General features: G+C 38.0%; 1 protein-coding gene across 9 annotated transcripts in view; it reads left to right on the plus strand.

Moving 5' to 3' along the window:
* The first annotated feature begins 2,047 nt into the window (after window positions 1-2,047).
* Window positions 2,048-25,488, plus strand: part of mybpc1 (myosin binding protein C1) — a 44,779-nt gene continuing 21,338 nt past the window's right edge. For 3 of the 9 annotated variants that reach the window (XM_007895378.2, XM_042334950.1, XM_042334951.1), the window contains exons 1-16: window positions 2,048-2,259; window positions 8,902-9,168; window positions 12,092-12,154; window positions 13,073-13,108; window positions 14,276-14,359; window positions 15,239-15,277; window positions 16,577-16,618; window positions 17,450-17,554; window positions 17,930-18,078; window positions 18,272-18,389; window positions 18,759-18,807; window positions 20,301-20,315; window positions 22,536-22,595; window positions 23,810-23,976; window positions 24,380-24,512; window positions 25,235-25,359. In XM_007895378.2, the coding sequence (XP_007893569.1) occupies window positions 2,235-2,259; window positions 8,902-9,168; window positions 12,092-12,154; window positions 13,073-13,108; window positions 14,276-14,359; window positions 15,239-15,277; window positions 16,577-16,618; window positions 17,450-17,554; window positions 17,930-18,078; window positions 18,272-18,389; window positions 18,759-18,807; window positions 20,301-20,315; window positions 22,536-22,595; window positions 23,810-23,976; window positions 24,380-24,512; window positions 25,235-25,359 (1,477 nt within the window). In that variant the 5' untranslated portion in view covers window positions 2,048-2,234. The remainder of the gene's footprint in view (window positions 2,260-8,901; window positions 9,169-12,091; window positions 12,155-13,072; window positions 13,109-14,275; window positions 14,360-15,238; window positions 15,278-16,576; window positions 16,619-17,449; window positions 17,555-17,929; window positions 18,079-18,271; window positions 18,390-18,758; window positions 18,808-20,300; window positions 20,316-22,535; window positions 22,596-23,809; window positions 23,977-24,379; window positions 24,513-25,234; window positions 25,360-25,488) is intronic. The other 6 variants (XM_007895379.2, XM_042334948.1, XM_007895380.2 and 3 more) reach the window with 6 other exon arrangements.

A 25,488-nucleotide genomic window follows, 5' to 3' on the forward strand; every position in this document is an offset into this window, starting at 1 on the left:
TAGTAAAATAAGCTATGTTTGAAATGCTTTTGAAAAGAGAGATCTATTATTTGATCCGTATACAATAGTATCTTCCATCCACATAAATATACAAATCACAGTAGGAAACCATTCGTCCCATTCTGTTGGTATTGGTGTATTGATTTCATATCAATGGGACAGATGATAACGATAATAATAATAATTATTTGGTCACTCAATCCACGACTATTTGTGCGCAATTGACTGCTGGTTTCGTCCACAAAATATACAGTCAATTCACTTTACAGTGTATTCTGTGAAGCGCTTTGAGACGTCTCGAAGACGTGATAAGGCACCATATTAAATGCAAGGATTATTATTATAGATATCCATTGACGATTTTAGAGCTAGGTCTGGGCAGAATAAATTCGGATGTTCTCGATTATTCAAATAGCAAGAGTTTATCTCTTGCTCTCCCTGATATGGAGAGCTATTCACCTACTCGGTCAGGTCAGCCTACTGTTTGCACCCTCGATCCTGGAAAGGTCAGCGTCAAATAATATACGCCCCATTCCTTGTAAATATAGGTCTCGACTCCTAAAAATAATGGAGCTGGAGAGGAATCCAATGTGGTTACGTTGGGTGTCTAAAACAAGGCAATGACAAAGCGCTCCATAAATTAACTCCCCTTTCAATGGGTCAGAAGGAGACTGTATTGTTAAAGCTGATCCTAATACACTTAATCTTCCACTAAGCTCCACCCTGGTGTGTTTATATTTGGACAACGCTAAGTATCCGCATCGATTTCCTATAAAGGCAAGGTTTGTTGGAAACAAAACAAAGTATTAGGTGACTGCTTCTAGGAACCCGAATGGACGATGGATTTATAAGATATTGGGTTGGATCCCATCAGCACGTTAATATCCATCTCTGAGTGCTATTGTTCCGCTAAAAAACAGCTCACTGAGGGAGAATAGTCGGATTGCATCAATTCACATCCAACAGATCAGTTCAATTAAAGGACTTTTGGCGCAATGTTTGAGCTAATCCCTAACTGACATGGTTCTTGCCTAATTACAATGGGGGGGGGGGAGAATATCCATTGCAACTATTTAAACAAAGGAGACCGAGGGACCTGGGTGTTCATCCCTGCAGTAACCTATAAAAAGGCACCAGATGCATATCTCATTCCAGTGTTGTAAGTGATACTGTTCATGTCAGTGAGCAAAGTTCATTTACTGTATGATTTTTCACCATTTGGGGGGGTGAAGTCTGTACTCATCAACACCAACAAATCCCATGCAGGCAAACCTCTGAGCAACCGATGTTGAACTTTTCAAGCCTGAAAACTAAAATAAATAAATCAGTGAATGAAACAAAAGTGGTTTGGGGTTTTTGTTTAGAAAAAAATGATAAAGGAGCGATTATAATGCATTCCACTCCACTCCCAGCTCTGAGTTCAAGCCAGTGAACTGACTTCACTCCCTTTTGCGCAAACTGTTCTGGAATTCAGTCTCATTTCACACAGATAGATCAAAGAGGATAGAGAGATATTGCTGCAAGGGGAGAAATACACGCACACACACACACACACAGAACTAAATGTATCTGCATTTATTTAAGGGGTAACATGATCAATTAAATCGTATCTTAAAATATCTAAGGATCCCCTGTTTCCAGTGGTGTCGCTTTGTTGAGCAAATACTCTTTACAAGTGAACGAATGCCTTAAGTGCAGAAATCTTATGAATTGACTTTGATTTTCATAAGACTAAACTGAATGAAGCAATGAGGAAAAGTCAGTTTTTTATAAAAAGGATAAGCCAGCAAATTCAAAGGTTGTCTTTTTTTTTAAATCGGATTATTCCATTGCAATAATTTGATGCAATCTTGCGTTTCTCCGTCTTGGGTGTAAGACTTTGGCAGTCCATCGCTCAGCTCAGAATTTTGATTGAGTCCCATGTTAAACTCAGACTAGACAACTGGTGCTGGAATGCATTAATTGGAAGAGTTGTCCATCTCTAGGGAGTGTATGTGAAGCAGAGGAGGTGCTAGCTCGAGTTGTGCCCTCGACTATATAACCCAGAGGAGGTGTCGACTTTTATGTCAGCTCTGTGTATAAAAAGCAAGGTGCTTGGTCTCTGATTTCACACTGCACCACCCTCTCCCTCTCTCTCTCTCTCTCTCTACCCAGAGTTTCTCTTCGTTTTGGTAGTTCATGCAACTTGAATAACCCTGAAACCCAACTGCAGGGAATATACATCAGCTGTTGCAATGCCGGAGCCCACTAAGAAAGCTGGTAAGTTATTACCTTCAGTGAATGATTAGTTTATTAGATAGCTCAACCTGTACAGTAGCTGTCTGTTTGTTCCCCCCCCCCCCACTTTACTGATTTTTTTCTGGGAATAAAATGCATCCAGTTCAGGCAATCCCCTTGTATGGGACCAGGTGACAGATTGTGCATTTCTCTGCAAAATGTAGGACGCAACTGGTGAGAAACTTGAAGTGCAGAAGAAAAATGTCCGTTCTGAAGAATGGATAATAATAATAATAATAATAATAATCCTTGCATTTGATATAATGGATTCATTTCCAAATGGTGAATAAATGAGGAGATGGAACCAAAGAGTAATTTTGTTAATTGGAACAAACAGCCACAGGTTTATGTGAAAATAAATCAGAAATATTTTTTTTACCAGTATGGAGTTGAACTAACCACCTTTCAAACAAGAGATCTATTAATCGATCCATATTAAGTGATACCTTCCCTAAGGACAACCACAGAAATCATAGTAGGAAACCAAGCATGATTTCAATATACTGTATTTAATAATAATAATAATTATAATAATAATCCTTGCATTTGATATAGCGCTTTTCACATCGGGAGGACGTCCCAAAGCGCTTCACAGAACACACTGTAAAGTGAATTGACTGTATATTTGTGAGCGAACGCGGCAGCACAGCAATGTCCCACAAACAGTCGTAGATTGAAAATGACTGATTTTTATTATTGTTTTTGGTTTTGGAGGGATTATTATTAGGCGTGTGGAGTAAGGAAACTTGCCCAAGGTTTCGCCCTGCCTGGAATTGAACTCGGGTCTCTCGCTTGCAAAGTGAGTGCTCGAACCACTGAGCTACAGGACTCCACTCCAATATTTGACTTGAATATTGAACACATATTGATTATCGATTTTTTTATTCTTCATGTTGCAACTGATTTCATTATTTCCAAAAAAAAACCCAGAGATGGTGACAGGTAACCAGGAATTTGAATCAGAAAATAGGATTTCACATTGCAAAGTAGATAAATATGTTAGATACCAAAATGTACCATTTTCTCTGAATTTCTACAGCAGTATAAATCAGGTGACCTGATAGATGCTGGAACAAGTGGCAAACAAACAGGGACCAAAGAAATCTGCACTTATTCCAACCAGTGATGTTATTAGTGCACAAATTAACATCATATAGATCTTGTTCTGAACTTCGCTAGGAATGTGTTTTGACATTTCCTTTGGGCTTTCCCACATAAATTCACATACTAACGCAGACAGGCTGATTAAAACTAGTTAAACCTTTGAGACACACCAGTAAGATTTTAACTATTTCTGTTGTGCTGGAGATTTTTGTTGTTGTTGTTGCTGTTGCCTTTTCTCCTACTTTTACCTCTTTCATTGCCTGCTTTTATCTCGCCACGAACCCAAAGGGAGCATAGCTCGGGTCTGTTAGCATGTCAGAGCTTCCTTACTAGAGGAATAAATAACATTGACTGCCAGGAATTCTTTGGACACGTTTAAGAGGTAGGCCAGAGGGTTCGATGTGCAAAACATATAATCGTTGGGGCTAGTCCATGTTTTTTATGTGGTTTAATTAAGTACAAGAATGCAACATATTTAGGAATTTAGCGGTGTATTTCGTTCAAAATTAGAGAATTCAGTTGACATATATATGTTCTTACCTTGGCGTGTTCCCTCATCCTGCTTTGACCGATGAGAGAGAGGCACAGTATCTGGCACATGAACTACACGCGTCATTACGTGCTCTCAAATAAACTCATGAAGGTTTTGAGAACTCGACATTAATAAACTATATTTTTGGCAAGCATCATAAAAACTTGGCACCTTCAGCTAGGATATCCCAGTGGGTAACCTTGACTGCTCACGTAGGTACAAGTGGTGTCAGTATGCCACTGGAAACAGGCGATCGTTAGATATTTTAAGACACATTGTGTTCTGGATGAGAGTTGGATTCGAGGATGATTTCATTTGCACTGGTGAGAATTGTTATTATATGAATAGTAATAATCCTTGCATTTTGTATAGCGCCTTATCACATCGTTGAGATGCCTCAAAGCGCTTCACAGAATATATTTGAAAAGTGAATTGATTGTATATTTTGTGGGCAAAATGCAGCAGGCAATTATACATAGTAGTGTCCCACAAATAGACATTGATTGAGTGACCAAATTATTAATTTTTCACCAACCGAATTGTTGCTCTGCTAATGATTTTGATGAGGGTTAATAAAATCCTGTTGTTCCTAACCTGGGCTCCATGATTACAGGGCATGTTTTAAGGCTCAGGATTACCTTTGTTGCAATTTTGCTACTACAAATGCTTGCAGTTCTCACTGAAGCCTTTAGATAGAACATTTACTATAATAATCCTTGCGTTTAATATAGCGCCTTATCACGACTGACCGACGCCTCAAAGTGCATCACAAGACTTACTGTGAAATAGAGTGACTATGTATTTGTAGGCAAATGCGGCAGTACAATCTTGCACAGCGCTGCCCTACGAATAGCCACAAAGTTAATAACCAATCTTATTGTGGTGGGTTGTTGGCCAGGACACTGGGGTAAAGTCACCCTGAACAGGCAGACAGGACCTTGGTTTAACGTCTCACCTGAAGGACAGTACCTCCACCAATACACCTCTCTTTCCAACCCCCAGCACTGCATTGGAGTTCAGCTTAGACTATGTGACTATAGCCAGAACCATGGGAGCTAAATGGGGTCTGAAGCTCCCGTTGGAAAGAAACAAAGCCAAGAATAATTTCAGAAAACACAGAATGGTGGAATATTTTTCCGTGCCACTTGTGCGATAAATTTGCGGATTTCCTTAGTATTTCTGTCCAGTGTTTTTACAGTATAGCGATGTCTGCTTTATACGATGAGATTAGTAATACAGGTATAAACATTACTATATGTGAGCAAACCAGTAGTGCAAGTGGTACAGGATGTGGTTTTCGACAAGAAGATTATGTATTTGAATCTGAGGCTGTTGAGTTTATCAAATATGTGTTTGATGAAATGCCTTCAGTTGTTTTCAGTTTCAATCTCATTAGAACACTAAGAGATTTGGAGGATGAGCTTGGTGGTATTCTTATATTGGTGCTTTCACATGTTTATCCTATAAAAAGGCACTTTATTAATATTAATAATCCTCACGTTTGATAGCCTTTCATGTTGGGAGGACATCTCAAAGCGGTTCACATGATATGTAAAGTGTAATGACTATATATTTTGTAGGCAAACTAAATTAAGTTAGACAACATATGTGACTTTGGACAACATAACTACTGACGTTATCTACCTATGTTTTTCAATTTAGCTAGATCATCTTAAATCTTTGGCATGCTGCGTTAAGTTGGAATGGTAAACTCGTTAGATTGGTTGGGCCTGTTTCCATGTTGTATTAATCTATGTGATTCACTTCTAATGTAACTCATAGAGAATAAAGCTTGGCTATTCAATTAATTTTATTAGTAATCAATTGGGTTATCAATCTGGCAACCTATCAAAATATCTTTAACCTGACTAATGTGCTCTCTTTCACCTTTAGCTACTATTTCTGTGGTAGTTTCAAGTACATTGACAATCTTCTCATTTTCTTCCCTACTGCATGACATTTATCTTAGCTTGGATGCGAACCAATTAAATTCCACCAACTGAAACAGATACATTTGAGTAGCGAGCATTCTGGGCTTGAACCCACAGCCTTGTGGTAGGCAGTCAGCTGCTTAAGGCTATGGGCCAATGCTTACGTATATCTCCCTGAATTTCACTGGTACGCAAAGGATAGTGTGGAAGATTTTTTGTTCCTCTTTTCATTCGTTGAGAGAAATAAAAGAGTCAAACGTGCTGCAATATTTCTTAATTATTAGGTCTTATTGTAAAATGTTGCCTCCCTCCAAATTCAGAAGCACAATTTTCTCTGGAGCCAACGATATTTGGCTCTTCTCCAATTGTTGACATGGTCCTTTCAGAATTGGAAGCAGTCATATTGTGGATTAAGGGTAGACAGCAACTGGTAGGACTCGTTTGACTTGTGGCTATTAACAGCTAGTGTATTAGTCAAAGGTGACCTTCGTTCTCAATTCTTGGGTAGGATTCATAAGGATTGCCAGTTATGATTCACATAGTCTGCCACATCTGGGTATGATATGCATGAGTTTCATGTTCTGACGAGTTAAGAGATCTGAAGTTTATAACCTTTGTCCCTGCTGATATCAGATGTAGGCTGCAAACCTAAAACCTAAACTTAAAGCTAACCACAAAAATCCAAAACAATTTCCTCAGAGTATAATTACAATTTGAATTGAATGGAAAATAATGCAAAATGAAGGAATTACAGGTTCGCAGAGAAAAAGGAGTTGCCTTTCATGTGACAATCATAATCTAGAAATAGATGGGGAGTGTTAGGAAGATTCCTAAGAAAGGTATTGATCTTATGTGGAGTCCTGTAGCTCAGTGGTTAGAGCACTCGCTTTGCAAGCAAGAGACCTGGGTTCGATTCCTGGCAGAGTGAAACCTTGGGCAAGTTTCCTTACTCCACATGCCTGATAATAATCCCTCAAAAAAACACAATAATAAATTAGTCATTTCAATCCACGACTGTTTGTGGGACACTGCTGTGTACAATTGGCTGCGCATTTCGCCCACAAATATAGTCAATTCACTTTACAGTCCATTCTGTGAAGCTCTTTGAGAAGTCTAGAAGATGTGAAAAGCGCTATATCGAATGCAAGGATTTTTTTTATTATTTCACAGTCAGTTTACATTACTAGTAAACATTGACTCAAAGTGTTTATACAAAAATATTAATATCACTTACACTATCATTTCTAATCAAGCAACATGCAGTATCTATTAATCAATTCCATTTACAGTTCTTTGCCAAAATATTTTTTACAGCATATATTCCTTGGCATCTTTAGATTCCCTTGAGGCACCATTATTTTTCAGCCAAGAAAATAGGCAAATAGCCTGCACTCAGCCTTCCAGCAAAATTGTATGCATCAGGTCTATTGGACTCTTGTAAAAAGCCTGTGTGGTTTGTTTCTTGATTTCCATTCCTGTGGGAAGTACCTGATCTCATGCGGGCACCTCTCTTGAACAGTATAAAAGGGACCGATAACTCACCAAGAGACTAATTGCCATATAAATACAATGCCACATCTTACCGTTCTTACCATCTTACAGTTGCGGGCTACCCTTAATCCACAGCATGACTGCCTCCAATTCTGAAAGGACCATATCAATGATTGGCGAAAAGCCTTTGGCACCCACACGTGCTTTACAAAGAGAGATTCACAGAATAGAACTTGAAGAAATGAGGGTTGCAATATCATTTCAGGTCTTTAAAATGCAGAACGACTAACATAGAGAGTGTTTAACTGTGACTGCAGCACTTGTTGACATGATAATTAAATAAGAAGGCCTCATATGAATCTAGACATTAGAAGACTTTTTCACACAGGGTAGTAAATGAGTGAAATAGACTTTGTTTATGCTATGTTGATTATCTCTTTTAAATAGCTGGATGAATATCTGATTGTAAATGGGATGGAAATCTATAAATATAGATGCCAATGGTCAACTTTTCCAAAGTAACCCATGCGGTGATGTTAGGACCATTGGAATGTTATCTGTGGAATGGTACTAGCCAAGGTTAAGTAGTTTAAGTTGTAACATTAGATTGACATCCTGGAGTTTGGATAAATTATTTTAGGAGTTGTGAAGAGACTTTAGAGAGCCTTATCTGACTGAAAGGTTTTTCCATGGTTATGTATCTCCCTCGGGAGATCAAATATATTGGATAGATAATGTAAACTGTGGAAGTAATAGATTCAACTAGCAAATGATCTTATCTCTTATAATATAACAATGTTCAATTGAAATACATAATGACTAATCATGGTGCAATGCACTGCTCAAAAAATCTTCCATTGGTTATTCATGTGCAGAAGAACATTTATTTTATAGTAACTAATCTAGATTTCATGTGACATTGCTTCTATTCCAGCCCACAAAATATACAGTCAATTCACTTTACAGTATACTCTGTGAAGCGCTTTGAGATGTCTTGAAGATGCATTTTGGGTGCAATATCAAATGCAAGGATTACTATTATTCTGGAGACTATTATCTAATTGAAGGCATAATCCTGGATGTACCATTACAATGCAAATGTTTAGATTTGTGCAATTGTTCAGAAAAATTAAGTTACAGACTAAACAGCAGGTTAACTACAGATTATTGTATTCATGCATTTTTTATAGTGAATAGAAGTTCGATTTTAATTATTGAACAAAGGGTCACAGATTCTATCTGAAAAGGAGGAAGTGAACAGACAGTTCAGCTTTAATTATTTGATGCAGCAAGTGGTGACTGTGGAGTAGATGACATAAGGACGCAAATTGTGTCAACAAATTCAATAGGGAATTAGTTATTTGGTGAAGTATTCAATTGAGGGGTAATCCTGAATAATAAGGTAGGATTATTTACTTATTATTATTTTGTGTAAAAAGAATAACATTGAGACCAGACAGATGGACTACAAGGACCTTTTCCAATCATGTGCATTCCTGTGTTACTATGCAATATCATAGAAATGCTATTGATTTCTACAGTACAATAATTGTGTATGTTTCATAGGCTCTGCATTTACAAAGAAACCCAAGACACTTGAGGTGGTCGCAGGGAGCACAGCAGAATTTCTAGCAGAGACAGCCAAGGCAGATGCGAAAGTTAAATGGCAACGGGATGGTAAAGACATTCAAACAAATGAAAAATACATCATTAAAGCAGAAGGAACACAGCACATGCTCATAGTAAACAGTGCAATAAAGGAGGATGATGTGGTGTATGCAGTCATTAGTGGCACATCCAAGGTGAAGTTTGAGCTCAAGGTCAAAGAGGAAGGTATGTTAAGGATGAAAAGCAAATGATATTACTGTGATAAATTTAGTTTGAGCAGTTCCTGTGCTCATGTGAAAACTAAATACCGGTTGGTTGGTTGGTTCCTGACTGAACAATTGTTAAATTTATTTGCTGGTGTTTAATTATGTCATCAGTGTTGTAATGTTATTATAGTTCAGTGACATCCTCGAGGGCTATTTGTACAAAGAGCATGGTATTTGGTTTAAAAAAAAGTGCCTTGAATGTTTTTGCCTGGAATTTATATCGGAAAAGAAACATAAAGTGATTAAAGAACTCAATTATTGCCCCGATTACTTCTGGTTGTCTTCTGTCGTTTAAGCAATTGATTCAGCACAGCATTATGCACATTGTTAGGATGAAGGTGAAAAGGGAATGAGCTATCCTGATATCTCAGGGATTTTATAGGTGGCACTGAGTCCTTCATACCTGGAAAAAGCCAGGTTAAATAGCTATTTTGTTGATTTCAATTTGGGAGTAGTGGGACAACTGGAACGCTAAAAATACTGTGCCTCCCCAATGTTCTAAACTGACCCTTGTCCCTTTTGTACTCCACTTCTAAAACGTTCTTGCATTCACACCATTTTAGTCCAAATAAGGTCGTGGGTAAGCAGGTCTTATCTGTATAAATAGCCAGCTGTCACTTCAAGGAATAAAATAGGAGCTGGGTCTGACACGTGCAGAAGACCATCACCATTCTTTCCAAATTGAGAGTTCCATGCATCCCACCTACACATGGGAACTCCAGAGATGTTTATTGGAATGGAAAGTGTACTCTCTCCTGCTTTCCTAATTCTGGAAAGTATTAGGACAAGTCTTGGGGACCCCAGAGTGGGTTTTGGGGTACTGCTGGAGTCTAACCAGCTAAAACCGTATGGCTTGCCATTGAGAGTACTGTCTAGCAAGCTTTCGCACTGCTTGTCCAGCTGGGACCACTACACATAGGGCTTTGGTTTGTGGGTTAAAGGGAGCTAGCTTATCTCTATCCCAAGACAGATAGTCACTAGTTGGTCATTTCACATCTGACAAGTGAGGGTTTGACCTTATTAGGTGGATGGCAGGTACTGGGAACTCTCTGTGAGCTTCCAGGTGAGCAACACAGCTCAGCATGAACTGTGTGAGAGCTTTGCCAACATCTTGCTGCCCACAGCTTGGACACACATCCCTTTCCATTGAGCGATGGTTCCACCAGTTGGAGGTGCAGGCCTTAAGCAACAGTTGATTACCTCTCTGCATTGGAAGTGAATGGATATTCAGGAATCCAGCCAGTGTCCCAATATTCACATTTCATTCCCTGCAAGTGGAGGGAGGATAAAAATACAAGAAATGATAATTCCACAGAATCATATTTTTAACATTGGGATCCGATACCCAGACAAGTTGAAATTTCAAAAAGCTTCAGTAGATTCGTGATCAGACTCTCATTAGTTATCTTCCTCAGTTTCCTGCTACTGTACCACCCAATCTGAAATTCAATCTATAATCATTCAAAGTCAGATTTCAAGTTCTGGCTATGTTCCATTTTCTTTTTCTATTATTGGATTGGAATCAACATATGTGGTTTCACTGCTCATAGATGAAGCAGGCAGCAGACATCATGTCATCAAGTACTTGATTTACATTGACCTCAGTCGTTAATCATGTCACTATCTACTTGTCATGCCAAAGTAAATATGTTCTCACTCTTATTTAGTTGTTCAGGAATTTACATTTTGGTGAGTTTAGCACAGTTATTAAATCTCAACAGAGACAAATATAATTCATAAACAATGAATACTTTGTTGGCTACTTCCTTTGAGAAAGATACAAAATATCTGGCTAACGATGGGATTAAAATATACTGGAGTTCCAATTAGTTATATTTGGGTATTAGGGAGAGATGTTTTGATCGTGCTTATGGTCACCTTCCCCCTCCCTCTCACTCTGGCTCGTTGTCAGACGCCACCACTGATAAGTGCTCTGGGACGCTACCCGGCATGAAGGGACTTATATAAATGCAAGTTGTTGTTATCTTCCTTGAAACTCACACTGGCTCAGGAGAGTAAATACATTGGGTTGAGAGATTACAGTGGTGTCATAGAGGGAAGAAATTTGGCCATTCCAATTATCTTTCTAGTTTCTGGTTTACTAATGTGAAGTAAAACTCAAAGTGTAAAGAGCGATTGTGTTATGGTTGCACAACGTGGCACTAAAAATATATCGAACATTTATTTAAGAAATGTGAAATAGATTAGGAGTAATTCCAACCATTTCTTGGGACCTGATGATATTAAGTTTTATTAAACACGAGCTAATGCAGTGTCCTGAAAACTGAGGTTTCCCTCGTACCTTTTCTCTCATTCTCTCTCCTTCAGAATGTGAATACATTTTTATTTAATATATTGCTTGTGAAAAAGAGGAAAATAATAATAGTAAATGCTTATCTAATATATCAAGTATTGATTCAATGACTTATGTTGCTTAACATTCCATCTGTATCATTTCTATTCCTTTCATACTTCTGGTGATTTCCTTTTCTCATTCTTTATCCTCTAAAGACCTTTACCCTCATGTTGCATACATTCCAGCTTGGGGACATGTTCTCAGAACTTTAACTGGATTATTCTGAACAAGCTGCGAGAACATAAATCAGCCTTTAACTTTGGCTATCCTCCTTCAGGAAACATCTCCCAGTGTGCTTAACTAGGACCTGGATATCACAGTGTGAGAAACGTGCTTGTTTGTCTACATTGGGAAGGGTGTGAGTGAAAATGGTTTGCTTGGGATTAGATAAGACCTTTAACCATGCTTGAAATGCAACATGTGGTAACGTGATGGATAGGAGCAGAATCAAACAAACAGTGAAATCTTTACTCACATACTTGACATCTTCCAGAAAAGGTAATTTTTTTTTACTATTTTCTTACAGGAGGGAAAGAACAGACTCCAGCAAGTCAGGAAAGCCCACAGAAAACTGCACCCCCACCACGAGGTCAGTGAAAACAGCTAAATGTGTGCAGCCAGACCTGCAAAAGAAAACAAAAACCCTGATACTGAGCTCAAAATGCTCTTAACTGCTTACCTCTAATCCAATTTCCTTTCACAGTTTGATCATTGACTTAATTAACAGTGAGGCTTTCAATTATCATTAATAAATAATGATAAATAACTTTACCAAGCATCATTCCCAATGAGGTATGTTTCAGAACTGGAAAATGCCGGAAAGATACTCTCAAACGTTTCACGATTATTCCTCGGAGTAACATGATTCAACGTTGTCTGAAACGTTGCAACAAGAGACGTTGTGTTGCACGCTTGGAATCTCTTCAGTTGATTGAACCAGGACAGGTCAAGCAGTGTAACTACATCTTAACTATGTCAAAGTCACTTCCCAGCAATGTTTGGAGACGCGTGGAGTAGGTGATCTCACACTGCTTGGGTTCTAAACGTTGCAGTATCTTTGCAGCCACTGTTTGAATTTTTTTCCGGTGGTTTATCGAAGTGCCTTTAATATTAAACTTCTACATTTTTAGTTTGATGGTATTCCCAGCTCTTTTCTAACCTTTAAGATGGCACTGACTTTGGCGGCTGTCTTTAACTTCAGACAGGTTCTCTGTCTGATTCTAGAGTGCTGTGAGTGAATTTAATTCCACGTGCAATATTACAAAAATACCATTACTGTACTGTAATATATCATGATCTGTAACACTGACAAAAGCAGTTTTATGGCGACGTTTTGCTCTCCAACCTCTCCCATTAAAGGTTGCAGAGAAAAACACTAGCTTCAAAATAGCCTTTGTCTTTAGGATTACGAGATTTTGTTGGCGAATCCTACAATTTTGGTTGCAAATTGCTTGTACTACAGATTGGAACAGTTGTGCAAGAAAAATTAATGAACATTTGTTTTCAGAACAACAGGAGGATGTGCCTTTGAGCACACCAACAGGTTAGTGCAATGTCAACGTTTGGTGGTTTTACTTATGTAACCAATTAACCTAGAGTAGGGAGTAGTTGATCACAATAATATGACTTGATGTGTGTCAGTCCTCTTATTCCTTTCCATGAACAGGAATTGGGCTCCTCGTCAACTACAGTAAAATTAATATACCGCATTCCAATCTTTTTGCTTCTCTTACATGTATTTTCAATTCATTGTACTAATTAGATGCCTTAAAATTTTGCTCACATCTGAAATCACATTAACGGCACTTTGATTCTACTCCCACAGATCACTTTATTGTTTCTAACTACAATTAATTTTTTACCAGGCAAGGCTAACATTTGTTCCGAAACAGTTTGCAAACGTTAAGGAGATCATTTTTTGGTGTTCTGAGCTAATAGGCAATAATGTGGGAGGTTGAGACGTGCTTGAAATGTATAGGAAAGACAAACTTTGGAGAAAAATTGTTAAGGATGTAGGTTTCTTTAATAAGTGCTTGCTTGACCCCACTATTATCTTATTACTGTACATGGATCTTATTTTTAGCCGAATGGTTTTATTTCAACGTAGATTTAGTTCATGTTCTAAGAACCAATGATAAAAGCATTGGGAAGTCTATTTTGATTCTCAGTAAACTACAACCCCATAGAAGCAGACGTCGATATGCCACATGCATATAACATGTGCTATTTGTACTGGAAATGTACATAATTTATTGGATATTCCAAACAAATGAATTCCAGCTCCCCCATTTGCCAAAAAAGCATTTTACCATCAAATATCGTTTCCCCAGCTACTCTGGGCATTGACTCTGCAACGTGTTAAAATGTTAGTTTTACATGTTTTGGGCATAGTAGTACGTTAGTGAGACGTATCATTTAGTGATGTTGCTCATTTATTATTACAACTCTTCTAGATTAGAAGTGTTCAAGTGTAGATTTACTAATTATGATTCTTAACTAAGCATATGAAACGTCGTGCTTTTCATCCCCATGTGTCAGTGAGTGCTCAATCTTTATGGAGAGTGATGATAAAGGTACTGTATACATTCCGTTTCAATTTCCAAATGTTGTCAAGCTTGCCTGTTGTTGCTTGTTCGTGTCTATGTGTGCATGCAGGTCTCTGTGTTTGTTGTGCAATGTTAATTTTCCAAGGAATACTCAATGTCTTCAGAACAAGCTCCAGTTGCAGAAAAAGATCAATCAACGAATGAAACGCCAACATCAGCACCAGCACCAGCACCTGCCCCAAAAGAAGGTTAGATGCTTACTTGATTTCTGTTTGTAGCATGACTGTCTATTACAATGCTGGATTCTGTCACAGACTGACCAATTCCTATCACGTCATTAATTAACTGCTACACATTCTGTATACAGCATTAAATTGCGCATTATATACTTTATTATACAGTATACTATTTATTGTTACGGATATAATTGTATTTATTATAGTAGTTGCTTGTTATTACCTCTTTTGGCTTCCATCTGTTTTTTCCAAAGTACAGTTTTCTGTATCCAAAGGAGAGTAGTCCACTTGCAACTAATAGTATCACCCTTGATAAATCTTGCAGGGGAATAATAGATTTACTTGTTCATCATTGCCAGCAAAGAGTTTTAAATGGTCTGTATCATATTATCAACTGCAATGCCATTGTCCTTGCCCGCTTGCTACATGCATTTTGGTTCCCTACCTTATAATTTGAGCTGAAATCATTTGAGGGTCACCAAAAAAGACAAAGAAGCAGAAAAAAATATTGTCCTGCTAAAACATATTATATTAGCTGAAGTTTAGCTCTAAAGGGAGTAAGGTATAGACTCAGTATCAGAGTGATAATCGAGATCCTCAAAGATAACCCAGAAAGCAATGCTAACAAGCTCTAGAATCAATTAGAATTAAGATATGAATCCAGACGACAAGGCTGGGGAGAGATGGAATGGCTAAATTAAGAAAAATAATGGAACAGATAGACAGTGCTGTGCAGAAGTATCATATCAGAGAAAATGCATTGTAATCCCTGTATCGTTATGTTGTCTTTCCTGTGCTGCTGTGTTTTCTGAGGTCTCGTGTCTATGTATGTTCAGTATGTTTGAGCTTTTATTCAATTATCACTGTATCTTGTGCACTGTACGTTTGCAGACAAACCAGAAGAAGCTTCTGCAACTAAACCACAGCCAGGTCAGTGAATTCATTCTCGCACAATATGCTCTAGATGGTAGCATGACATTTCCTAATAATTCACAAAGGCAGCATATATTAGCAATTGTGAGCAGAAGTTTCCTGTATCACGGTGTTACAGTAAAACTACATACATCTGATCTGTATAAATTGTATAATCACCTAAGTCCTACATCTATCCAAGTCCAGTTCAACAGTTTATATTCTATGCAAATTTGTCATCAATCATATTAAACGCATGGTCTCAATTGATGTGAATTGTGTGAGGTTTACTTTATTTCCCAACCTTTTTGCTACATAGATTAATTAGGGGGAAGGAACAGGAAATTGAATAGTGAGCTCCAGTGAAGGAGCTAACACTAGGATAGGCTTTATGGGCCAAATTGTCTCCTTTCTCTGCTGAGTTTTCTATGCTGCTATATTGCAACACATGATATCATATTGTGCTCATCCAAGGCACCAGGTGATTTTGCATCGAATGGTATACTTAGATTGTGTTTCTTATTTTGTTCTCTAGAGATCCATATTTTAGCCTTCAGACCATTGTACTACAATTTAAAATCATTGAATGTTTTTAACTTCAATCTTGATTTCGGAAACTGGTTTTCCACAGTTCTTTTTGTTGCAGAAGATCATGTGCACTTGGAACACGCTTTTCATTCGCTGGGATCCCAGTTACATTATGAGTGGCAAACAATATGCATGGGCAAGCCAAACCTTTGATCTAAATGTAACACTTTCATTTTCATACAACAACACAAGATTACATTTGTATAGTGCCTTTCACGTCGGAAGGACGTCCCAAGGCACGGGACAGTGTACAGCATTTCAGACAGGTTCAGAAGGGGTTAATCTTGTGGAAGCTTTGCTAACCTCTTTATGCTCTCAAATGATATGTTAGAGAAAATCAAGGCTCATGTGGAATTTTACTCATTGTGCCTTGAATATGCTAGGCGTAGACAGGACTGGAATTGGCTGGGAAGCCCGAATGGTCAAACAGGCTGTCGACACTTGCTGTCTAGATTCACATATGAAGAACAGCCACTTGAGTGAGATACCAAGTTACCATTGTCAGGAGAGGAAGGGAAAGAGGCAGAAGCAGGAATCAAACTGGAGGAATAAAATAAAATTATAGCACTTTTGCAAGTTGTAGGGCTATCCCTGTGCTGACATGCACACTCAAGTCTAACTTATTTGGAAATCAGACCCACTTATTTTTCCCTCCAACTCGTTATAGTGTGCAAGCTTCATGTGTATCCCGGTACTTTAGCTTTTTGATCAGTATGTGTTTTCAAACAGATGAAAAGCTTCCTGATTCTCGATCGGCCAGGAAAAATTCGGGTATGTCTGCTTTGACATTGATTAAAGCATCCAGCACATGACATCACTAGATGCTATTGTAAATGTCAATGTATTTAAAAGGTCATTATTTCATGATTAGTCAGTCTTTCCTCCTGCCGAATGTTTCATTAAAGTTTAGATGTTACACAAAGGAGCACATAGCACATATGTCCATGTAACAAATGTCACAGTGGTGTTAATGAATCTTTTTAACCTTATGTAGATAACCTGGACCAATACTTTCTTTAGAATATTTTGACAGACTTTGACATCATGTAAACTCGGGTGGCTCTTTTCTTCTGTTGAAATATTTATTTATTATCAAGAATTACTGGAGTGTGCTGCATTATTGTAGAAATATTTCAATGTGTAAGAAAATGATCCAACCTAACTCAGAATCTGTATACATTGATATTTTTTTTGACAGCTAAGTTCAAAGGGTACATCAATAGTTTCTTTGCTCAAGTAAGCATAAGTTGTAGTGATGTCATGTACATTGTGTGTTGGAAATTTTGAGAACATTTTTGGTGTTTGGGTACCTCGGCTAACATAATATATAAAATGTTCCCTTTGCTTAACTGATATCAATATCAAACTCATGCTTTGAACTGTACTAAAATGGCTACTAAGGCAATAACCATCATTATCATGGATTTTTTTTTGCACACCAGGAGATGGGAAATGGAAATTCTGTTTGCTCACAAGATTAATACATGTTTAACTCCGAGACTTAAACCATTAGGAAGAAAAAAGAAATATGCTACATCATACAATTTTACTGTGTTTGAATTATATTTTGATGTGTGCTTTGTTTGCTTTGCGACTGAACAGTGTGGTCAAGTGGAGAAGGATCTGCAGAGGAAGCTGAGAAGCACAATGATTCAAAACAATCAACTCTGTTCACTGAAAAGCCTCAAAGTGGCACTGTCACCGTTGGTATGTTTCTACCTATTATTTTATTTAACGTTGGGTTACGTCAGCCAGAGACAGCCCATGTCTGATTGAGTGAGTTTGATGTGTTCATTTTCTGGTTGTATAAGGGATCTTCATGCTCTCTCTGTGGTGCTGAAACATCTGAATGTTTCATAACTACTGATGGTCTTATGCACCCGTTATGTCCATGTCCCTTGTGATCTAGTCTATGTTATGTGTTAATTTCATTGGTTATTTTGAGGGTATCTGATGTGTCAATGTATTTGATTGTCTAATGCTCTTAGTGATTTGGTCGTCTGTTGTGTTCCTGCTGGTTTGTTGAATCGGATGTGTTCTTGACGGTGCAGTGGATCTGAAGTGTTGATATTCTTTCTCAAGGTGACGATATCACATTTGTTGCCAAGGTGGAAGCCAAGGATCTTCTTCGGAAGCCAAATATCAAGTGGTTCAAGGGTAAATGGATGGATCTTGCTAGTAAGGCAGGAAAACACCTTCAGCTGAAAGAAACCTTTGATCGACTCTCCAGGGTAAGAAATACTTAGTCTTTTTAATAAATGTGTTCCCTCATTTAAACCTTATATCATTAGTTGAATTTCCTGCAACACATAAAAAGAACAATGGAACTGTGTTTTGCAGTTTTGTTATCTCTTTTCGCAATCCTTTAGATAGTTTACTCTCATGACTTTTCAGTGTTCATAAATCATTTATTTTCAATTACAGACTTATACGTTTGAGATGAATATTATAAAAGCAAAGGAAAATTACACAGGGAACTATCGCTGCGAAGTGACTTGGAAAGATAAATTTGACAGTTGTACTTTTGATCTTGAGGTCATAGGTAAGAGTTTTTATTTCTTTAAGTACAATACATTTTGTTTTATGTTTATCCCGCAGTCCCTCTGCCTCGCCTCCTCTCTTGCTTCCTTCAAGACCCGCCTCAAGACCGTCCTCTTCAATGGTGCCTTCGATCACCCTCCTTCCCTCCCTGCCCTCCACCCGCCCTGATCACAATCAATTTGAGTCACTCCCCCACCCACTTGAGCAGACAGTAAGGGCACTGACACTGGCCTGGGAACAGATCAGATGTCTGTCTTTTCACTTACGTTACTGTGAGTGACAGAGGGTAAGGGAAAAAATATTTAGTTACACACAGCAAATGATCTTCATGTTTCACAAAACTTAAAATCTGATTTGAATTTGTTTGCAGAGGCACCGGAAGTTGCTCAGATTGACATCCGAGCTGCTTTCAAGCGCAGGTAATATTTCTGAACCAAATCGAATGTAAATCCCACCCTGCTGTGATCACGTTTTTCTCATGTCTTCATTACTTTCCATTAATGTATATTCAGCCCTCTGGTAAACAGCTTATTATAGGCAATTTCTTATTTAGCCCAATCTTATTCAGGGCTCCACCATAGACTTGAACTAGTTTGAGTCAACATAAAACTTTAATAGCACAGAAGCAGTCCATTCAGCCATTGTATCTCTTTTAAGAGCAATCCTTTTCAGTCCCCAAAGTTCATATTTGCTACTGGATAAGAGAACATTTTAAGAAACAACATTAGTGTTTGGGGCGATTAGTGTTAGCATGTGATTCATTAAGTTGGCATATTTTGAAATAAGCTAATCAGTAAGGAGATGTTTTCTGATGCGATAACTCCAAAGTTTCTAGAGAACCTGTTAGATTGTCTGTCTTGGCCTGTTGAGGCCTCGCTTCATGGTTTGTTCTTAGTAAAAGAGAAGGAAAGTAAAACCAGTTCTGCAGAACCAGCTATGAAAATTTACAACAACGACTTGCCATAATGTAGCACCCTCACATGGGGTAGCATCTCAGAGCTCTTGATAGTGGCAGAGCACGATGCTGTGCTGGGGGGAGGGGAAAGGTGACCGTAGGCACGGTTGAAGAGGAAGGTCTTCAGGCACGACCTGAAGATGGAGAAGAAGGGGGCAAGGTGGGAGGATAGAGGAAAAGTGTTCCAGAGTTTCAGGGCGGCCACTGATGGTGGAATGGAGAGCACGAGGGACAAGCAGGAGACCGGAAACGCGTCACAGAAGATACGTGTTGAAAAAGAATTGAAAGCAACATTGTGCTGGAAGCAGCACATCAACCTTGAAGCAGATGGGGGAAGAGGAGCTAATGCCAGACTTCACTGGATGAAAGTTTTCCACAGGAATAGCAAGAAAGGCTAAAAACTGTTTAAAATGTGACTAATGTAACCCGCTCCAGCTGTTGATTACCCTCTTCAAGTCTTCCCCTCCTACCATGGCTAAACTTCTGTGATCTAAAGAACATGAGGAAACATTGGGATAAGCCAGAAAGCTGGACCTCACAGAGGATCTTGATGCAGCCTGATTTCTCAACAGACAATGTAGGAAATGTAACAACATCAGAGAAAGTTAAACAAATTATCCCTTGCCAATGAGACCGTCCAGTTTGACTCTTCAAGTGAACTGTTTATTTCTCTCACTGAACCAACAGAGGCAACCAGATGTATGCATGGCGTCCCTATTGATGACACCTCCTAAACGGTGATTAAGAGGACCTGTGCTCACTGGCCCAAATAGGAAGCCAAGAGAGAAAGTGAAGGTTTGAGGGTGGGCCTTAATTAGTCTGGAGTTACTGTAACTTGCCCATGTGCTCCCATGCCAATTTAAGGACCTCAAATAATCATCTTTCTTTGCTCACTTACAAGACCTGCAAGTAATCTTTAAAGTGTTTATTTTCTTTCTTCTTTTCTCAAACATATAGGTCTGCAGCAGTAAGGTAAGGTTCCTCTAGTGGTAGAATGGGAGAAATACCTTTCGACATCTTTGCAACTATCTTTATTATGCATCACATGAGAGACCTGCACATGTTGCATTTCCTGTCTGCACTTTAATCTTTCTTTGAACAGTGGTTAAAGGGGTTTGTGGAACATGGTGACCCCGCCACTGTGACCTGAATGGATTCTTGATTTCACTGCATTAACCTGGAGAGTAATGGATAATTGTTGCATGGACTGTAAATCAAACTTATCTCCTCTCAGGAACTAAATATCTTGAAGTGAGATACGTATGAGCAGACTTCATTACCTTCTTTCCATTTAACTAATCAAACACAAGGATTATCATTATTTAATGTTAAATTTGAAAGGATACACTGAGTGTATAATTAATTGTTCAATGGATTTCAACTACAATATTCTGAACACAAATCCGTGTTTGATATTAGGATAAATATTATACTAATCTGATTAATTTTGTTACCATAACATCTGGATTATAAATCACTGGACTGATTTTAATATTGCTACTTTGGTTTAAAGAAATGTAAAAACAAAACAGTTCCTGATATTTGGAAGGCATTAACTTGTACACCAGATTTCATGGTAAATGTTGGGGTTAATTATATCATCCATTGTCCAGTTTTACTTTCATTATTATATTGGACAATCTTGATTCTCTACTTACTAATGTGTACAACACAATGACATTACTGTGGCTAATTTGGTAAACTCTTGTTGATTGAGGTATTGCCTGTTGAAATGCCATCATTGGTGTTGGTGTTTGGTTATGGATAATTCATGAATATCAATAGCAAGTTCATGAATTTCTAGGGTGACGTGCATGGACCCATATAATAATCCACCTGTTAGTTTTGGTTGTTCCAGCTATTGCGCAGTTAAGTACTTCAGTTCATGGGCAGTCAGTAAAATAATTGGGATGTCGAGTTCAGCAATTAAGACATTATGAAGAGGAGGGTCTTGAGATGGGTCTTGAAGGAGGCAAAGGAGTGTGCAAGGATGAGGGACTTTGGGGTGGAAATACAATAAATGCACATACAATATTGTTCAAACATTATAGCTATTATTAAATCTTTGTATTTTTTGAATAACAAAGATCAAATCACATTTCTGTTTTTTTGCCATCATTTTGCATAAAATGATAGGCAAAAAAAAGGGACAAGGTGGAGGGATTCAGGGAGAGTGTTCCAAAGTTTTGGGGTGAAGTGCCTGAAAGCACGACCGCCAATGGTGGGGCGGAGGGTGCGAGGGACGAGCAGGAGACCGGTGCCAGTCAAGTGGAGGCGCTGGGTGGTGGATTGGGGAGTGAAGAGGTTGGAGAGGTAGGGAGGTGCCAGGGAGTGAAGGGATTTGAACACGAGTGTGAGGATCTTGAAGTCAAACCATTTGTTGATGAGGAGCCAGTGGAGCCTGGGCCAGAACTGGTGAGATGTGGGTACGGAGTTTAGTCCGGGTCAGTATGCGTGCAGCAGAGTTTTGAATGAGCTGGATCTTGTGAATGTTGGAGCTGGGGAGACCAGCGAGGTGTTTTAATCAATAAAACTTTACATTACATATAGAAATACACCTTCATAGTGGTTGGTGCATAGTATATTTGTGAATGAAGAAGCACTTAGTTCTCTGTAATAACATCACCTGTTCAGGAATTATTATCATATAATAATTTGAATGCTTCTCTCTAAAAGCCCTGTGCTAGACTCATTTTTTTTTCTATGTACACACATATATAAATATTTTGTACCACCTTCTTTTTCTTCTGGCGGTGGATGAACAGGGACACTCTGAGATAACCATAAAAAGCCATACATGTGTAGCTGACTTCAAATCAAACCTATAGTACTGCTACCCATGCAGAGCAAACATTCTGCCTTCTCCTTGTCTCATGAGCGCATACTTAGTTTCCAATGATTTTGTTTCAGATTTCCAGCATCAGCAGTATTTTGCATTTTGCTTAGTTTCCAATGAGTGTCTTACCTGCCCCTGCATTTGAGTTGGGATTTGACCTGTCACATTGCTGGACATTTGAGTGACATTATATGTGTTTTTGATTACAAATATTTTATGATCACAAATGTCCAGTTAATTCTGGAGCATTTTGTATTTTGTTCAGCCGCTGGCATTTTTAAAGAATATTTTTTTGTTGGAAAAAAAATAATTCTGCTTTTCTTTTCTAAAAATCTCTTTATTTTGTGTACCTAAAGTAGTACAGAAGGTCAGGATGATGCAGGAGAATTGGACTTCAGCGGTTTATTAAAAAAAAGGTGAGTAATCTTATATAACTGATAATAAATATCAAAGCAAAATGTAACTCGCTGTTGGTGTCACTAATCTTTATAGCCAACCATCTGACACACTTGACAATATATGTCAATAAATTGTTAAGCTGTTATTCTTTGCAATCAAAACAATTGGTATCTAATAGTGTCAGATCATGAGTTTCTTTTCATTTCAAGGTAGCACTAAGTGAAATCAAAATAAGACATATATGAAATGCCAAGTGTAATGATAATTTTTACATATACTGCAAAAGTACAAGGACTCTTGGTGAAGGATACAATAAATCTAACAATAATATACTGAATATAACTATAATCAACAACAATTTGCATTTATATATTGTCCTTTAGACTGGATAATGTCTTGGAGCACTTTACAAAGATGGGATTGGAAGTCAAAAATATTTTTTAATTGACTTCCTGAAATGATCATAAATATTGTTACCAAAATAAGTACTTATCAGAGGAGACAACCTCATAAGGATGAAAATGCATGGAAATTAGACACCCATTTATGTGTGTGTGTACTAAAATGATCAGAGGGTCTTACTCACAAATGGTACACATGTCTCTAAAGGACTAAATGACACCGCTCTCTGCAATGCTTAACAACAGCAATGTCACATGTAATTTTAAAAATAGCATATTACAGTATATAACAGCTACCAGGGACTGCGTGTGAGCCTGTAATCTAATCTGGGAACTCCGATCGGGTTTCATTGTCACTTTATTATGTCTGACTTGACCCCTTGGGTGATAGCCTTTCACAAGTTACAGTATACACTGCAAAATGCTAGGCTTTTAGCTGGAGCTAGCAAGTGATATAACACATCGATTTACAAAAAATCATAGTTTGATGTACCTTATAGTTCTTTTTATTTATTAATTATCTGCCACCTCTGGGTAATCACACTTTGAATCAGAGTATTTAAATCTTTCATTGCATGTCTTCATTTATCAGATCAGTGTTTTTACTTCAAACAAACGTTATGTACAATGTAAGTCTCCATTTATTAAAATACATCCTGGTTAGTTTCTGATTAAGTCAGAGCTTGTGGGAGGAACTTGTGCTTATTTTAAAAGATACAATCTAGTTATTGCCCCCAGTTAAAACACAAGGAAGTATCTTGTTGATGTAACTCTGCTGAGAAAATATGGGCAGACACACGCCAATCAACTTCTCCATGTTCCTTATTCAGAGAAGTTAAACAAGAAGAAACAGAACCTGATGTTGACGTATGGGAGCTTCTGAAGAAAGCCCAGCCTCATGAGTATGAAAAGATAGCATTTGAATATGGCATCACTGACCTCAGAGGCTTGTTGAAACGCTTAAAGCGAATGAAGAAAGTGGAAAAGAAAAGTGCTGGTATGTACCTGCGGAAGCAAATAAAGACAACATCAGTGCTTCAGAATCTATTGGCAATGATGGCATCTCCACTGACATTCAACCCCTTTATAATTAATCTTTGCATTTGATATAGCGCCTTATCAAGTCTTCGAGACGTCTCAAGTATTTCCCAGATTTATCTTTATCTTTGTTTCTTGGTGGAGATTAAATTAAGCTCAATAAATTAAACTCACGTCACACTTAAGTTGCTCTTTTATAATGATGGTATTGATTTCATTTTGCTTTCAAACATTTTAGAATTTTGCAAAATTGTGTCAAAGCATCTTGCTGTATCATTGCTCTGCAGGAACAAAATTACAATTAAATTTCACCTTTTACTGTTCTTTTCTTGTGTTGGTTTTCCTTTAATTCTTCACTTAAGCGTTTGCAAAGGTCCTGGACCCAGCCTACCAGGTGGATAAGGGTGAAAAGATCAAATTTGTTGTGGATTTGGCAGATCCAACAGTTGAACTAAAATGGTATCGTAATGGACAAGAAATCCGTCCAGGTGGAAGGTCAGTACAGACTCCATGGTTACCTGTGTTATATATTCTATTTCCAAGATAAATCTTTATGTTGATTATAATCAAGAGGCATACATAAGGGAAACGTGAAAATAGAGGTACAGATAAGTGGAATAGAAGGATGGGAGCTTGTGTGGACTAGTTGGGTCGAATGGCCTGTCACTCTGTGTAACACAATGTATTTGAACTTATTCAAATTCAATGGTGAGGGAGTTATAATAATAATAATCCTTGCATTTGATATAGTGCCTTATGTCATTCAGATGTCTCAAAGTGCTTCACAGAATATACTGTAAAGTGGAGTGACTGCATTTGTGGTTCACACATGGCAGTCAATTGAGCACAGCAGTGTCAGTTCTACACAAAGTCAGTTTTCCATCGTTAAGTGGCTGCTGATTTTGAAGAAGGCTGTCATTAATACTACATGGAAAATGTTGCAGGTCAGAGAAGCACTGACCAAACAGGTGTGGAAATTAACAATCTTAAACAGCAGCATGTGCTCAGGTCATTTTTAATCTGTTTAATAGCACAAGTGGATAAAGTCCTCAGGCCTTGAATTCCACGATTGCACTTGAAGTGTACTGTTCAATAAAAACTGCTATTGAATGGACTGTTACAATTATATTGAGCTGCTTGTTTGAGTTGATGAGCTTGTTTTCATTTAAACCATATTTAATTTTGCCTGCACTTTTTTTTCCACTTTAATTTAACAGATTTATCTTTGAACACAAGGGAACTCAACGTATGTTGACTATAAAAAACTGCTCAATGGCGGATGATGCAGCTTATCAGGTAGTGGCCGGAGATGAGAAGTGTTCCACAGAATTGTTTGTTAAAGGTAATTCAGAACGCCTTTCTTGCACTCTTTCCTCACCTTCCTTTGAATGTTTCTCACTGTAATCTGTAGATGGGATTTCAGCAGCACTTCAGTTCGCAGCACTACAGTAAAAAAAAGTAACACCATAGT

This window comes from Callorhinchus milii, unplaced genomic scaffold (genome assembly GCF_018977255.1).
Source record: "Callorhinchus milii isolate IMCB2004 unplaced genomic scaffold, IMCB_Cmil_1.0 Scaffold5, whole genome shotgun sequence".
Taxonomy (NCBI): domain Eukaryota; kingdom Metazoa; phylum Chordata; class Chondrichthyes; order Chimaeriformes; family Callorhinchidae; genus Callorhinchus; species Callorhinchus milii.